This window comes from Chamaea fasciata, unplaced genomic scaffold (genome assembly GCF_029207755.1).
Source record: "Chamaea fasciata isolate MVZ Bird 193981 ecotype frontalis unplaced genomic scaffold, bChaFas1.0.hap1 SCAF_10, whole genome shotgun sequence".
In the NCBI taxonomy this organism is placed as follows: domain Eukaryota; kingdom Metazoa; phylum Chordata; class Aves; order Passeriformes; family Sylviidae; genus Chamaea; species Chamaea fasciata.
The window spans coordinates 23,233,634-23,248,179 of NW_027094095.1; the positions used below are offsets into that span (position 1 = coordinate 23,233,634).

At 50.7% G+C, this 14,546-nt stretch overlaps 1 protein-coding gene across 1 annotated transcript in view; it reads right to left on the bottom strand.

Moving 5' to 3' along the window:
- Positions 1-9,064, bottom strand: part of ZSWIM5 (zinc finger SWIM-type containing 5) — a 95,851-nt gene extending 86,787 nt beyond the window's left edge. Inside the window, exon 1 of the mRNA XM_066192714.1 lies at positions 8,386-9,064. Within this exon, the coding sequence (XP_066048811.1) occupies positions 8,386-9,064 (679 nt within the window). The remainder of the gene's footprint in view (positions 1-8,385) is intronic.
- Between the last annotated feature and the right edge of the window lie 5,482 nt (positions 9,065-14,546).

The window sequence follows — 14,546 nt, forward strand, 5'->3', positions numbered from 1 at the left end:
GCTCTCTGGGTGCTCACTCACCCCCCCAGCCCCTCTATGAAGACTGGAGTCTTATTGCTCCTTTTAATCACAAGAAACAGATCCGTACATGCCATCAGCAGGCCGTGCGGATGGAGACAGCTGCTCAGACTTCAATGGGACACACACACACAGAGGGGGGAAAAAAGCTGCAGAAATCCAAATCCTGCAATTTCTTCCCTTTTTATTTCCAGTTTATACGGAGCACCACAGGGAAAACGCTACCAGACAGTTTCAGAGCATTTGATATAGCAACGACCCAGCTTTGGGAAAAGAACGAAGGAGAAGCAAAATAAAAGATGACAGCCAAAAGCACTTTCAATATAGTTCCAGTACTTTCAAGAGAAAGCTTCTGTACACAGAGCAGCCAATGAACTGTTACCAAAATAAACACAACTGGCTTTAAAAAAAATTAAAAATGTCTTTCTGATGATAAAGAAAATCAAAAGAGATGAGAATTAGTGAGTGAGACAGAAAATGCATTTATTTTTCATCCTCCAGACACACTTCTTTTAATTTGGCATCCAAAGACATTGTAGTTCATTAATGGAAATTTTATTTATCTCGGGAACCATTTGTTGCTTTGCCACTCCTTTGACAGGGAACTCATCTTCATCAAGGCAACCACACAAGGCGCAGCACAAAGTATCTCCTGCCACCCCAGCCTTTAAACACCACACAGCACCAGTAACAAGGAACGGCTGTGTCACTGGTGTCCCAAAGCAGTCACTCACATGCTGGTATCAGTCAAAGGATGGAGGCCAGGGCTACTGGTCAGCATCCAGAACAGGGGCACAGCCTGCCCTGACCTCGCCAGGGTCCCAGACACCGAGCCTCCGGCGTTCCCACGGGGAATCCCCCGGCACCGGCAGCTGTGGGACACGGGCACCGTCTCCAGGTGCAAGGACAGCAGCCAGGCAGATAGCACGCTGCATCCTGCTGAGCAAAGCTCAATAATGATTAGCGGCCCCGGTCAAACGGGCTGGGTGGTGAAGGTGCAGGCAGCTCATTATGGGCATCGGCGACAAGCAGGGCATGGCGAGGGGGGACACAGACCCCCCTGCCCCATTTTAACCTGGGGCGACAGCAGCACGACATTTGCAGACAACAAGCTGGACCAATAAACCCGCATGCAACCCTTCCAAGCTGGCATCCCAGCAGATCTGCTTCCTAAGCACATTCATGTCTTTGTTTTTAATGAGAAAAAAAAAAAAAAAAAAAAGAAACGAAAAATCCCTGGCAACACGCACCTACAATGCGACAAGTAAAAGCCCAGGGTTTTATTAATTTGTGCATTACTTTAAATGCACCATTTTACAAGGACTAACCCCAATCCTGCACAAAATCCTAAGCCGTAAGCTTGAGACAAAAAAGCAAATGCTCTTAAAACGCAGCGCTAGAAAATCCATTTTGAGAGAAATGTGGTGGTGTCGTGCACAGGTGAATCCTCAGCATTTAATAAAACACCCACCACACCAACTGAGTGGAATCTATTCATATTTAAAGAGCAGGATTAAAAGAAAAAAAGCTTTTGAAAAATTGAATTTTATTTCTGGGGCATTTTATTGTAAAACCATGAAGATGCTTTCCTTCCCACATCCCCCAAGAAGAGGTTTTGAAGGACCTGTGTCACCTCTGTGAGATGTTATCAGGACCTTTCCCAACTCCTGTTGCAAAGGCACAAAAGAACTTGGGGGTCAAGCTCATGGATCAAACCTTTGTGAATACAGGTGAAGAAATGAAATGGGCTCAGCACTTCTCTCCTGAGTGTGGAGGACGGCCTCTCCAAGGCCTTGGCAGCTCTGTGGGCAGACAGGGAGAACTCCCCAGCGCCACTCCACATCCTGGCTCCAGATGCTGAATTCGTCCTATTGCACTTAGCAGCACAGCCAAGGTTTGGTGTCTTTGAGTTTTTGTTTTCATCAGAAAACAGATCACTTTCTATTGATGCTGATGCCAGAGAAAGCGAAGGCTCAGCAGAGGCAGAAACCAGTTACCCAGAGGAGTTGCTTTCCTCCCCTACTCTCATCCCCAGAAGACCAAGACCATGACAATTCCATGTCACAACCTGCTCAAGACAGCATTAAACATACAGAAGGACATAACACAAGTTCGTTTTTAACACCCTCAAGATATTCCACACCTCCATCTCCTTGCAGAATAAGGTCACCGGCACCAGCCACAGATGGAGAAACTGATGGAGAAGCACAGGTTCAACCATCACCTGACTCCTGCTGAGCAAAGCCAGGAGGCCAGCCCAGCACCCACCTGTCCAGGTGTCCTGCACTGCCCCAGCAGCAGAAACAAGCCCTGAGAAGCAAAGGCTCCTTCCCCACCACCTCACCCAGGATGCTACATGAGTTCACCTCCTCAGAGAGCAGCCAGAGGAGCAAAGTCAAAGACTCACACCCCCAGGAGAAACAGCACAACCCGCCCCCCCCCCCCCCTCCCCCCAGTCCCGGAAGAAAATTCACTCACTTCAAGCACAAAGTAGCACCACGCAGCAACAAGCCTTGACCTCACACTGAAAATCCCCAGGCCTGGCCACCTTGAGAGGGTGAAGAGATGCTGCTCCCCCGAAAAACCATGCCCAGCTCCTCACCCACATGAGCTACTCCAGCCTCAAGAGCACCAGAGGAAAACCAACAACACTACTAAACACAAAGCTGTCCGCATTACCTACATGCAAAACCGGTGGAAAATAAATACAAGCACAAGGCTGGCCATGCCATTCATCTGAGCTAATCCCAGAGGGGGGCAGGTGTCCCATTGGGAAAGGGGAGCAGGACATAACCCCAGAACCACCAAGGACCCCATCCCCCCATGGACCAGGTCCTCCTCCAGGATGAGCTTCCAACACAGGCTAAGTAAATACATAAGCCCACAAACTCTTCCATCCTAATACTACCAAGATTACTGTTTTAAAACTTTTTTTCTTTTCAAAGAAAATTAAAACCTGACACACCACAAGACAATTCACAGCTGAATGTGACTTTACAGAGCTATCAGATAGACAAGCTCATTTAAGTTTTCCAAAAGTCCTATCTGAGGTTTGAGGGACTAATCATAAAACATCTAACATCAAAGCAAGCGTCAAATAACAGCAAAGCACATTCCCTCACACAAAGCTTCAAAAACAAAGCAGGCAGGCACATGTGGTTTATGTTATTGCAGTTTTAGCACAGTTAAATATTTCCTAAAATATTCTCTCTAGATGTGAGCAAAATTAAAATCTGCTGTCAATGACACGCAACTTGGAAACTGAAGACTAAGCTTGATAAAGGACAGGTGAGCTGAGAACAAACTCCTATTGCCAGCTCAAGACAGAAACTAGGACTCATACTCTGAAAAATGTTTCAAACTTATTTATTCTTAAAGCCAACACTGAATATTTTATTTCTCCTGCTTTATTTTTCAGGTCTCTGGCCTCTAAGTTAGTATCATTTAATTAACCACCTAGTTCAAAAGACATCCCAGCCTTAGAGGATCTGTTTATACTCTTTGAAAAAAACTCAAAAGCCAATAAATAAATCTGCTTTAAAAAAAAGGTTAAAATTCCAGCTGTCATCCCAGCTCACCCTGCACTACCAGCAAGAAACTCTGGTGGTTCTCATCATCTTCTTTTTCAGTTTCTATAATACAATCCAGAACAGGCTCAAGAAATATCTCACCTATGAGCGAGCAGCAATAAACAGATTGTAAGTTCTAATGCCTAACAATGCTTTGTTTTAATAATATATGTTAAGAAAAAGATAATTAGAAACCTAAAGAGCTTTACGTATATTTAAAATGTACAAGAGTTTCCATCATGATAGGGCTAATGAACCTCTGCCAGCTCCTTTTATGTGGTTTAAAGTATTTTAATATATAGGGAAGGATCGAGTAATCTACCCATAAAGAAAAACAAAGCAAAAATTAATTAGCAAATTGGATACATGTTGCACAACAAGCATCCCACACAAAAACTAAAAGGATACAGAAAAATTAAACTCCCTTAGTAGCACTCAGACACCGGACACCAGGATTTAACCTGAAAAAACCTTTCACATCCCCTGGCGTTCCTTCCAAACCTGCTCCTGCCGGATACAGCTTTAAACCCAGACCCAGGAGGAGACCAATCTTTACACAAAACAAAAGCAACCACAATTCGCCCTAGAGAGCCCCATCAAAGTGTTTTCCCCAAAATAAACAGCTCTATAAAGCAACACACCACTGGATATAAATTTAGACTCTGCTCTGTACCACGTCACAGAAGCAGGAAACCAAACGCTTGCATAAAAGTGAGCATTTTTAGGGGAGAAGAAAAAAAGAAGGTTAAAACCTAAAAATAGTTTCGAAAAAAAAAGCTAGAAGTGGTTTCAACCACTTTGGAACTCATCAGTATTTTTACCTCTGAAGCTACATTTCAACAGGCATCATTACAAACACAGACCAAAACAAGCCAAAAACTTGAAATATAATAAAAAGCTTCCAAATCTGAACTCCTCCAATTAAAATGCATTTGCAGGTATCAGGTCTTACTTAATCTCTGCCCAGTCAGAAGGCTGTTGAAGCAAGGTTAGAAAATCCCCAGCACCTACATGTCCAGCATAGATACCAGACTAGGAAACATGGGAAGGTACTCATGACTGACCTGCAAAGCATCAGATAAAATATCCAGAATTAATTGCAGGTTTGAAAGAAACAGGCTCCCTCCAAATGTTTACAAAGCCAGGACATTTTAAAGCCCTGCTTCATTGTTATTCTAACAGCAAAAGTAAATTCTGCGTATGTACTCATGGCTGGACCGCATACCTTCCCATCGGGGCACAAAGGCTTATCTGTGGGTAAGGAGCACATACCGTGTAGGTTCCTAAGCGGCTGGTTACAAACCAAAGAACAACACAAAGCTCGATGCTTCCTCTCATAAGTAATTGTAAAGCCAATGAAAAAGGAGAGTTCCCCCCTAAAATTACCCAGGACGCTTGCCCACCCATCAGCATCCAAGATGACTCGAGGGCAAACCATATTATACCATACTGGGAAGCACAGGCGAGAAACATGAATTTGTTCTGCCAGATCACAGCTTACTGTCAAAACCCAGTGAAGATCTTTTCTCTCTCCAAAAACCCAAGAGATAATAGTGTAAAAACTTTTGTTCATAAATATTTATGCAAGTGAACTTGTTAAAAATTAACCGCTGTCGTTAAAGGTTTTGTATCCTTTAGGATTCCCGGCATGCAGTGCAGTTGCATGCTTTATATTAAGCCTGGCATTTCTGCATTCCTTTCCTGCATGCTTTTGTCATTTGTCTAAAAATTAAAAGAAAAAAAACCCACACACCACACACACACAAAGACGGGATCTGTACACATAATAATAAAGCAGTTTTTAAGAAGACAAAGATGCCTGTGTTCAACATCCAAGATCTTTCTTTGAGCAGGGGAAAAAAAAATCAATTTAATGACTCCAGTGAGATCAGGGTTTAAGCCTCGTTTAAGTTTTACTAAGCATGAAGGAATTATTGGTTGATAATGTGGCATATATGTTTTTTTTCAGACCTGCCAGCTTTGTAATCACGAAGGAGGCAAAGCCTGAAGCACTTTGTGCCCATGAGCACAACCCTCACCCCTCCACACCATCTTCCATTGCCAGAAGGTCATTCCTCCTGGATTTTGTCTTTCAATTTTTTCAAAAGGATTTTTCCAACCACATAGAGAAGGAATTTCACATCTGTACTATCCCTATTTTTTCACAGGTCTGAGTCAGAAACACAACTGTATAAACATCTGATCTTTATTAACAGCAAATCTCAACTGTGCAAACCTCAGGTCATGGCGCCGGGAGCCGGTGGTGTCCGTTAGAGGGATCCTTAGAGGGGAACAGTAGTTTTGATTTAGTGCTGGAGAGCATCAAGGAAGCCAGGGTTGGAGTTTTATTTTCTTCCAAGACATAATGGTTCCCAAGTTCCTATCTTAATTGCAAACACACACACACACAGCCACAAAGTGTTTGTGTCTCTGGTGGCTGGAGCTCTTCCACCTCACCTTCCAGAGGCATCCACAGAACAGGATGGATGTGGAAAGTTGGCGGAGGACATCTCAGCTTTGCCTCCTGTCTATAAACACACAGCCCTTCACAGCCTTTTGTTTGATGTAAATTTTCCTCCTCCAACTCAGGGCTGCAAGGCACTGCTGTGACGTGGCTGCTCCTGGGACAAAAACAGAGATGTCTGACCCCACGTCACCCACCCACCGTCGTGTGAAGAGGAGCCACACTACAGCCAAGACCCAAACCTTCCCCCCCAGCTCCAAAAGCAAATTCCCATGGCGAGCATCCCACACGCCCCTTTTGGGCTGTGAAAACAGGAGATAAATCACCCACCGACTTTGCGGCGAGCGCTTCCAGAACGTGCTGCTTCATCTAAAAAGCTGACGGCTCCGAGGACAATGAGCATGAGCTCTGGTTTCAAAGCTGGGGAGACAGTTTAGACTTGTCTGGGGGACATGAAACACCAGAGCCAGGACCATCCTCTCGGTTCTCTGGCTCACCCAGAGCAGCAGCAGGAAGTGCAAGGAGATGGGGCAGATGGAATGCTGGATACCAGCACTGGACACCACTTTGGGATGGGACTGCTCTGCTTTGTGTCCTGCATACACCTGACCCCAGTGCTCACCCAGATCCTTCACAGAATTGAATAAAGGCTCATCAGAGCTGTTTTTCAAAGGCAAATAAATTTAAAAACTCATTTTAAAAGAAAATTCCTTTGTACTGAACCAGTCCTGGGTTTAGGCAACCATCACTTCTGTCTCCCACTCCCACACCAGCTCACTTCATCCACACCTTGGTGGGCAGGTTATTAAAACATCACCCTCACCAAGCTATTATCTTTCCTCCCCACTAATTTTAAAGTTCCTGAAGAGCTACTCCTCTCCTTCTAAAAAAAATAATTTGGTTTTGAGTTTCACAGTATTTTAAACAGAATAATTAATCATCTTAACGCAGCCCTTACAAAATATTAATTCATGCCAAAAAAAAAAAAAAAAGGCTATAATCATATCCTTAGAGAAAAACCTTTTGTGCTTCAGGAATTTTCACTGCATGTCCTCAGAGGTGGGAGGAGAATTCTTCTGCTGCCTCCTATTCTCACATCTCAAATGGAAAATGTTTTGATAATGCTCTTCTGAATGTAAACTGTACCAAATGGGATTTTTATTATTTTTTAAGCAGCTTTTTTTTTTTCCCCCAAAAGGAAGAACGGCTCTTTAAATAAACAGAGCGAACTACCCATTCCTTACAACAAAAACCACCCTCCCTTTACTCATTCACGCCATACCCTGGCACAAAATGAATTTACATTTCGCATTTGCAAAACAAATTCTCGCCTAATGTCATTTTAATGGGAACGCGCATTTCAATCCCTTCCAATAACAACGAGGAGCGGCTTATGCTATGTAAAACACCCCAATTTGTTTCTCTTTAAATATATGCGGATTTCAGATGGGGACAGGGACTAGAAGGACAGGGGAAGAGGAACATTTCCTCTCCGGCAATCCCCCTCCTCCAGCGCACACAAAAGCCACCTGCCCATGGAGAGAAAACACGATGCCATTATTCCCATCATCATTCCCACGGCCCCTTCGACACCGAACGAGCGTGAGAAGGCCGAGCACATCCGTCTCCGACACGCGCATCACGCCAGGTCACCGGTGGTACCCGCGGGTCCGCCCAACTCGTCACCCCCCATCGCTCCCTTCGTTCCCCCCGAGCCGGCCCCGCTGGACGTGCCCGTGCAGGGGCTAGGAAGAGGAAAGAGGGGGCTGATGCCATCCCTGAAGACGTTCCAAGCAGGGAAAGACCCTGATGGAGAGGACAAAGAGGAACGCTCGGAGCTGCTGGAGAGATGCATTATGTTTATAAGCCCATCTCGCGGTGGAAAGGACAGGACCCCCGTGGGAGCGCCGGTGGGGGGTCCTCCGGGGTGAGAAGGACCGCGGCTGAGGGGTCGGGGAGGGCGGCAGGGCTGTTTGCCCTCCATACAACCCCCCGACGGGCACTTTGGGGAGGGGGGGGGAAGAGGGGCGGTCTTTATTTTCCCCCTCGGACTGGACGGACGGCGTCCAAGCTGCGGGCAGCTGCCCGTGACCCCCGGGCAGACGCACCCCCCGAAGGGGGGGGGAGCTGACCCTCGCCCTCCCACCTCCTCAAACCCCAAGCCAGCATCTTCCCGGAGGAGCGCACGGCAGTCCCTGCCCCCGGGGCAGGATTTTCCTGTCAAACCACAACCGCGCCAGACAAAAGGCTTAAGTGCAGGAGGGGATGGGGGGGGGGGGCTGGGGGGGGGAGCGGACACAGACGAGTCCCCGGGGGCCCCGTCCCGGCACTCACCGACTTGCAGCACGTTGTCCACCGCGCCGGTCTCCAGCAGGCGGATGCCGCGGCGGAAGGGCAGCCCCTCGCCCTGCGGCGCGGCGGGGGCGGCGGGCGGCGGCGGGCCGGCGGCGGGGCTCTCCTCGCCGGCCGGGGCAGGGGCGGCGGCGGCCGAGGGTCCCCCCGCGGCGGCGCTGGCGGGGGAGGCGGCGGCAGCGGCGCGGCCGGGCTGGAAGCTGGAGTACATGCAGATCTGCCGCTCGCTGCGGGGGAAGCTCCAGTAGACGATGCGGCGCTGGACGGGCTCGGGGATGCGCTGGAAGCGGCCCTCCACCCGCTCGAAGGCCCAGCTCCCCGCCACCCGCTTGGCCGCCGCGTCCAGCAGCGACTCGGGCTGCAGCAGGCTGCCGGTCCCGCCGCCCCCGCCACCGCCCCCCGGCCCCGCCGCCGCCGCCACCGGCCCCGCCGCCCCCGCCGGCCCCGCCGCCGCCGCGGGGCAGCAGCCGGGCAGCGCCGGAGGGGCCCCGCTGGCCCCCGCGCCCGGCCCCGCCGAGCCGGCCCCCGCGGCCCCGGGACGGGGGTGCACGGCCCCGGTGCCCCCCGCCGGGCAGGCCCGCGAGCACAAGCGCTTGGGGCCCGGGGCGCCGGCGGGCAGCGGCGGGCGGAGCAGCTCCTCTCCCTCTCCTCCCTCCGCCATGGCTGCGACCGACTGAGCCGGGCGAGGGGAGGAGAGACGCCGAGGAGGAGGAGGAGAGGGCGGGGACCGGGGGGGGGGGTGGTCCCGCCGGCCGGGAGCCGGCCCCGCCGGGGCGGGACGCTCCGCAGCCCCCCGCCCGCCCCCGCCGGCCGTCGGGGCACCGCTGCCTGTGGCACCTGCTCGGCTGCCGCCGTGGTGAGGGCATGGCCCTGGGCAGCGCCTGTCCTGCTGGCCGTGTCCCCAGGCAGGAGGGGGATACGCAAGCGACACTGTGTCCCCCGTGCCCGGAGAGGAAAGACCCGCGGCTGCAGGTCTCCACGGCGCTGTTGGGTGAGGGGCTGGCGAGGCCATCCGAGCGCCGGGAGCCTGCGCTGAGCCAGCGGGACAAAGGGGCACGGCGGCGCTGGAGGTGGCACCGCTCCCCCGGGGGTGTCGGCGGCATCGGCGCTGCTCCTGCTGCGTGCCCGGCGGGGCCCGCTTCAGGCGCCCAGTGTGACCCACAAATCAACACCCAAATCAACACCGTAGTTCACCTCCGGCTTTACATCGAGGAGCAGAGCAGACAGCAGTGCCCTGCCCTTCCATGAGCGTCAGTATTTGCTCTTTCTTTTAATGCCCTGTAGTGAAGATGCTCGTTCCACGCATCATAGCAGGGTCCTTGGGTACAGGAACCGCCAGGTCCTTTATTAATACACACGGCCTTTGGGGGAGGAGATGAAAAACATGGGTACTGCTGGCTTCCAGGAGCTCTCCTGTGCTCTCAGGTGGGATTACATATGAATATATTCAGCACATACTGCCTGAGTTGACACCCCAAAATCCAGGGAGCTGACTCCTCACCAGCCTCTGCTTTCAGCCGAGGGTGATGGCAGCACCCCGGGGACCAGCACGGCTTGGGGCTGAAGGGGGGAGGGCTGCAGCAACTGAAGTCCACTTCTCTGGGCCTCTACACCCTGCCATCACTTTGCTGCTGTGCCCAGCAGGACACCATTCCAAGACTTTCCCCAGAAATACATTCCTGGTTTTGTGTCCTGTCTAAATTTAAGTGACAAACCTCTGAGGAAGGAGCAGAGCTCACAGGTCTCCGAGTTCAGTTTTCTTGCTATTATTCTCAGTGCTTTGAGAATCCAAGACCGATTCCTTCCTATCTGCAGTTCAGTCACATCTAAACCATTACCGGCTACTCCCTTGTTGCAGAGATCTCCTATTTATTCTTACTGACAGAGCAAGAGTACATTTCCTGGAATAACAGGGCGATGCAATTAGGGAACAGGAAATAATTATGCGCCTTTGCTCTGCCACAAGATACCTCCAAGCCCAAGGTCTCTTCCTCAGGACACAGAGGGAAGGAATCAGGTCTCAGGCAGGTGGTGAGAGCAGGCAGAGCTACTGCAATGAGAGATCTCCATTTTAGAGAGTAAGCCACAAGCTAATCGATGAAGGTCAGGAAGAGGTTTTCCTTGAAAGCCGAGGTGTTCCTTGCTGCCGTTGGTCTTGTTCAAAGTAATGAGTGCTAGCAGTGGCAGGGACTAGCCTGAGGCAGCAGCTGCACACAGATATGTTTGCGCACAGATTTTCCCCAGGAATCACATCCCCATTTCTTTAACCCTGAAGGCCATTTTGCTCTCTGTAAGAGTTTGTTGCAACAGGAAGCACTTGCCACAGGAGCACAGCATTTTGCCCATCACCTCTGCTCGCTGTTGTGGTGACAGGTCCTGCGGTGACAAAGAAGGGCTTTGTCCACCTCTGCCCCTCCCTGGCTGCACAGAGGGCCTCACAGGGCAGTGAGACACCTCACAGGGCCATCCCAAAGCACCTCCTGGCCCAAGGCGGAGCACACCTTCTTGGCAGAGAGCAGTCCAGCAATCTCAAGCTTTTCCAATGATGGAGCCTGTGGGCTCTGGTGTCACAGAATTTCTGCTGGCACCCATCTCTCCCTGCAGCTCCCAGGGCTGCTCAGGCAGAGGCTGAGGCTGCATGAAAGGTGGGACACAGCACCCCAGCTTGCCTGGTCCCTCTGTCACCAGTCACTGCAGAGCTCACCCAGTGACAACCTTGAGTGTCCTTACTTACGTCGTCCCCAGACAGTGCCAATAAAGAGGATTTTAGACTTCAGACCAAGCAGGGATGTTATTCATTGTCAATGAGCTGACTTTTCGTTGCATAAAACATATAATCCAGACTCAAATCAAAGCAAGGTTGGTGCAGTGGCTGGCCAGCCTGTCTCTGGGGGGTTAGCATGTTATTTCAAAGACAAACCAATCTATTTTTCCTTTCTCTCTTCATTCTGAACATTTGTTGCTCCCCATTCCTCCCCATCTTTCCCTGTGCCTTTCATCACTGCCTTGAATTTTGCAAGGGGGAGAGCTCTCTTCCTCCCAGGTAACGTGGACAGACCTCTTCTCCCTGGGGAAGGATGCAAAATGTCAGCCTCCCGCCCAGCCCCTGATGCTGCTCATTCAGAGCCTGGAACCAGGTACATCAATAATTCACTGCACGTTTTCCTGAGCCCAGCCATTTGCTGAGCCCTACCACTGGCAATCCCGGTTCCCCTCCTGTTTTCAGGACTGTTTTGTCAAGGTCTGCCCCTGCTGCAACCCACCAACTCCAGCCCTTCTGGCCTGAACACTGGTGTTATCCACCAAGTGCTGATTTCTCCTGCTGGCTGCAGGAAGTATTTTATTTTGAGTTCCTGGCTAGAAAATTGACTGACCAAAGTCACCCCAGTCAGGCAGTAATGCAATGCAATATCCTTGGAAATTCTTTGGGTGCCAGCTCAATCAGAAGTCCAGCTTTAAGGTGCAGGTGCTGCGGAGTAAGAAAACCACTTTCATCTTCCTAAAAACTAAATTAAAGGACTATAAAAAAGGAGAAAGGACAAGGGTGCTGATGAGATGCCTCTGTGGGCTTCCGGGCACCTGTGCTTTGTTTTATGGCAGTCAGGGTACGGCTGGTACCACATCTCAACCCAAGGGGATGTCACCTCCTTGGCTGCTCCTACCTGCACACCTTCATGTGCGTGCTCTCCTCTCTCCCCACTGTGCCCAGACCCCATCCTCAGCAGAAAGACTGCCTTTCTCTGGGCATCTTCCCCTCTCTTCGATGCTCCCATGCTGCTTTGACATTGCTTTGACTCCCAACAGTCAATGCTGTGCCCTGGTACCACATCTCAACCCAAGGGGATGTCACCTCCTTGGCTGCTCCTACCTGCACACCTTCATGTGCGTGCTCTCCTCTCTCCCCACTGTGCCCAGACCCCATCCTCAGCAGAAAGACTGCCTTTCTCTGGGCATCTTCCCCTCTCTTCGATGCTCCCATGCTGCTTTGACATTGCTTTGACTCCCAACAGTCAATGCTGTGCCCTCAGTAACACAAGTGACACTGCCTGAGCGTTCTGCAATGACAGCAGAGCTTTGCATGGCCCAGGCAGCACCAGGAAGTCCTGGCATGAGAGATGAAGATATACAAGGGCAGAAGAAGCTTTATGCCCAATTAATGGTGGAAAAGGAACAGGATAGTAGAGTGCAGGCAGACACCAAGCTCCTGCTCCAGCCATCCAGAGGATTTGCTGCTGTGAAGCAGCCAAAGACAGGCTTATCAGCAGCAAAGTTCCCTGCTACAGCCTCCATTGTACAGCACTCATTGGAAGTGTGGCTGTTTCTGCCTTTCCTATGTTGCTGATGCCGTTCAGAGCAGAGACAGAAAGGAAAGGACATGGGAGTAACTATAGCTCCCCTGCCTTAATGCATTTGGGAGCAGAGAAATCTATTGGCCAGGACAGTTTTTCCTTAGCACCCCCATAGACCCATGTCCAGGAAGAGACAGAGAGCATTGTCATATGAAATATTTGGCCTTCCAAGCAAGAGGAGGGACACTTTGATTTGGTTGCCCATGGAGTTTAGCACCATTTTTAGATTTTCCAGTGCACAGTAAGGTCTCCAACAAAGCATAGACTGGAGTTGGAGTTTTTGCTGTCAAACTGTTCAAATCCCCTGTGGATTCTCCACTGATTCATTAGCACTGAGTTATTGCTGTGCTCCTCTTCCAGCAGGGACTCTAATAAAGTGGCTTTTTGCTAGCCAGCCAGTCATTTTATGAAACTTTCCAGAACTGACAAGCTCAAAGACCTCCTTCAGGTGTGACTGCAATTGTCTGTGTACTCAAAGGAGAAATGCAAGGACTGAAAGTACTATTTCCCCTCTCCAAGCACAGGCTGAATTCCAAGATCAGGTGTGGGGTGGCTGTTCTCACCTTCATGTCGATCCAGGAACAGCTCTACTAGCCTGTGTGTCCCTGTGGTTGCTCAGGCTGGGATGATGCAGACCCAGACATCCCCTTGTACCCAGACAGAGACTTCTGGCTGTCAGAACTGTTGTTCCCTCTTTTCCCCACACGTGATATTAAACCTCTGGCTTGCCAGGGCTGTTTTCCCCCAGCCCCTGTAAGATTAGCAAAGTGCTGAGCCTCTGTCTCGCCACGGAGATTTCAGCACCCTTCCAGCAAACACATTTGCTGTGCAGACAGCAATCAAGCACAGAGGAGAGCTGGGCGAAGACCCCTGGCTTCCAGAAGGAACAGCCACCTCTCCAGCACAGAGTCTAAAAGCACAGAGTGCTCCAGAAAGTTACTCAGTCCTGCACTAGAGGGATGTCCATCCTGGCCAGGCTGGCTGTCTCAGGGCTGAGCTCAGCAGAAAGCAACCCTCTCGGGCCACCACCTCCCCCTTTCAGCCACTGAAGTTCCTTCCCCTTAATTAGGGATGCTAAAATAAATGGGGAATCGTTTTTTCAGGCTACAAGAGTATGAATAAATGATGGCAAAGCAAAGGGTAAACAATGCTTCTGTTAGCCTTTAGTGTGGGGTCTGCCCCAGCTTTGGAACACGAATGGATCACAGGGTCCAGCTGGATGAGAAGTTGGAATCAGGCATTTTGGCAGCTCTACCAAGCTGTGGTTCCTCAGGTGCCGTGAGGGCCATCACTGTCCCATCTGCCATCATGCCAGCTGCTCTCAGCAGCAGGATTTGGGAACCCAGCGTCACACCCAACCTGTGTCCAGGAGAGGCACGTGGAGAGACACACGGCAAATCACCCCTCACACAGCAGAAAAAGATTATCTTGCTGGCTGCTTTCCTGCCAGGAGGGCAGGAGGGGAGACTGAATCTTAGCAAAGCTCCTACAAACACAACGACCAGGGCAAGATCCAGTCTCAGCCCTGGGCACCTGCCCTGTGCTACAAATCTACACGAGTTGAGCTGGTGAGATGTGACTCTCCCAGAGTGTGGGTTGAGCTTTTTCTGCTCACACTGGCCTCTTTCAACCCTCTGATCTAAGCTGGAAATAACAGAAACAGGCTGTGCTGGGCAGACAAAGAGAAGAGGTGAAGCCACAGAAAGCTATGCAGGGGTGAGAGCTTTGGTATCCAATGGGGCTGGGGCTCCAGCTCTGCCTCCCCCAAATCACTCTGGACCCACCAGGAGGGAG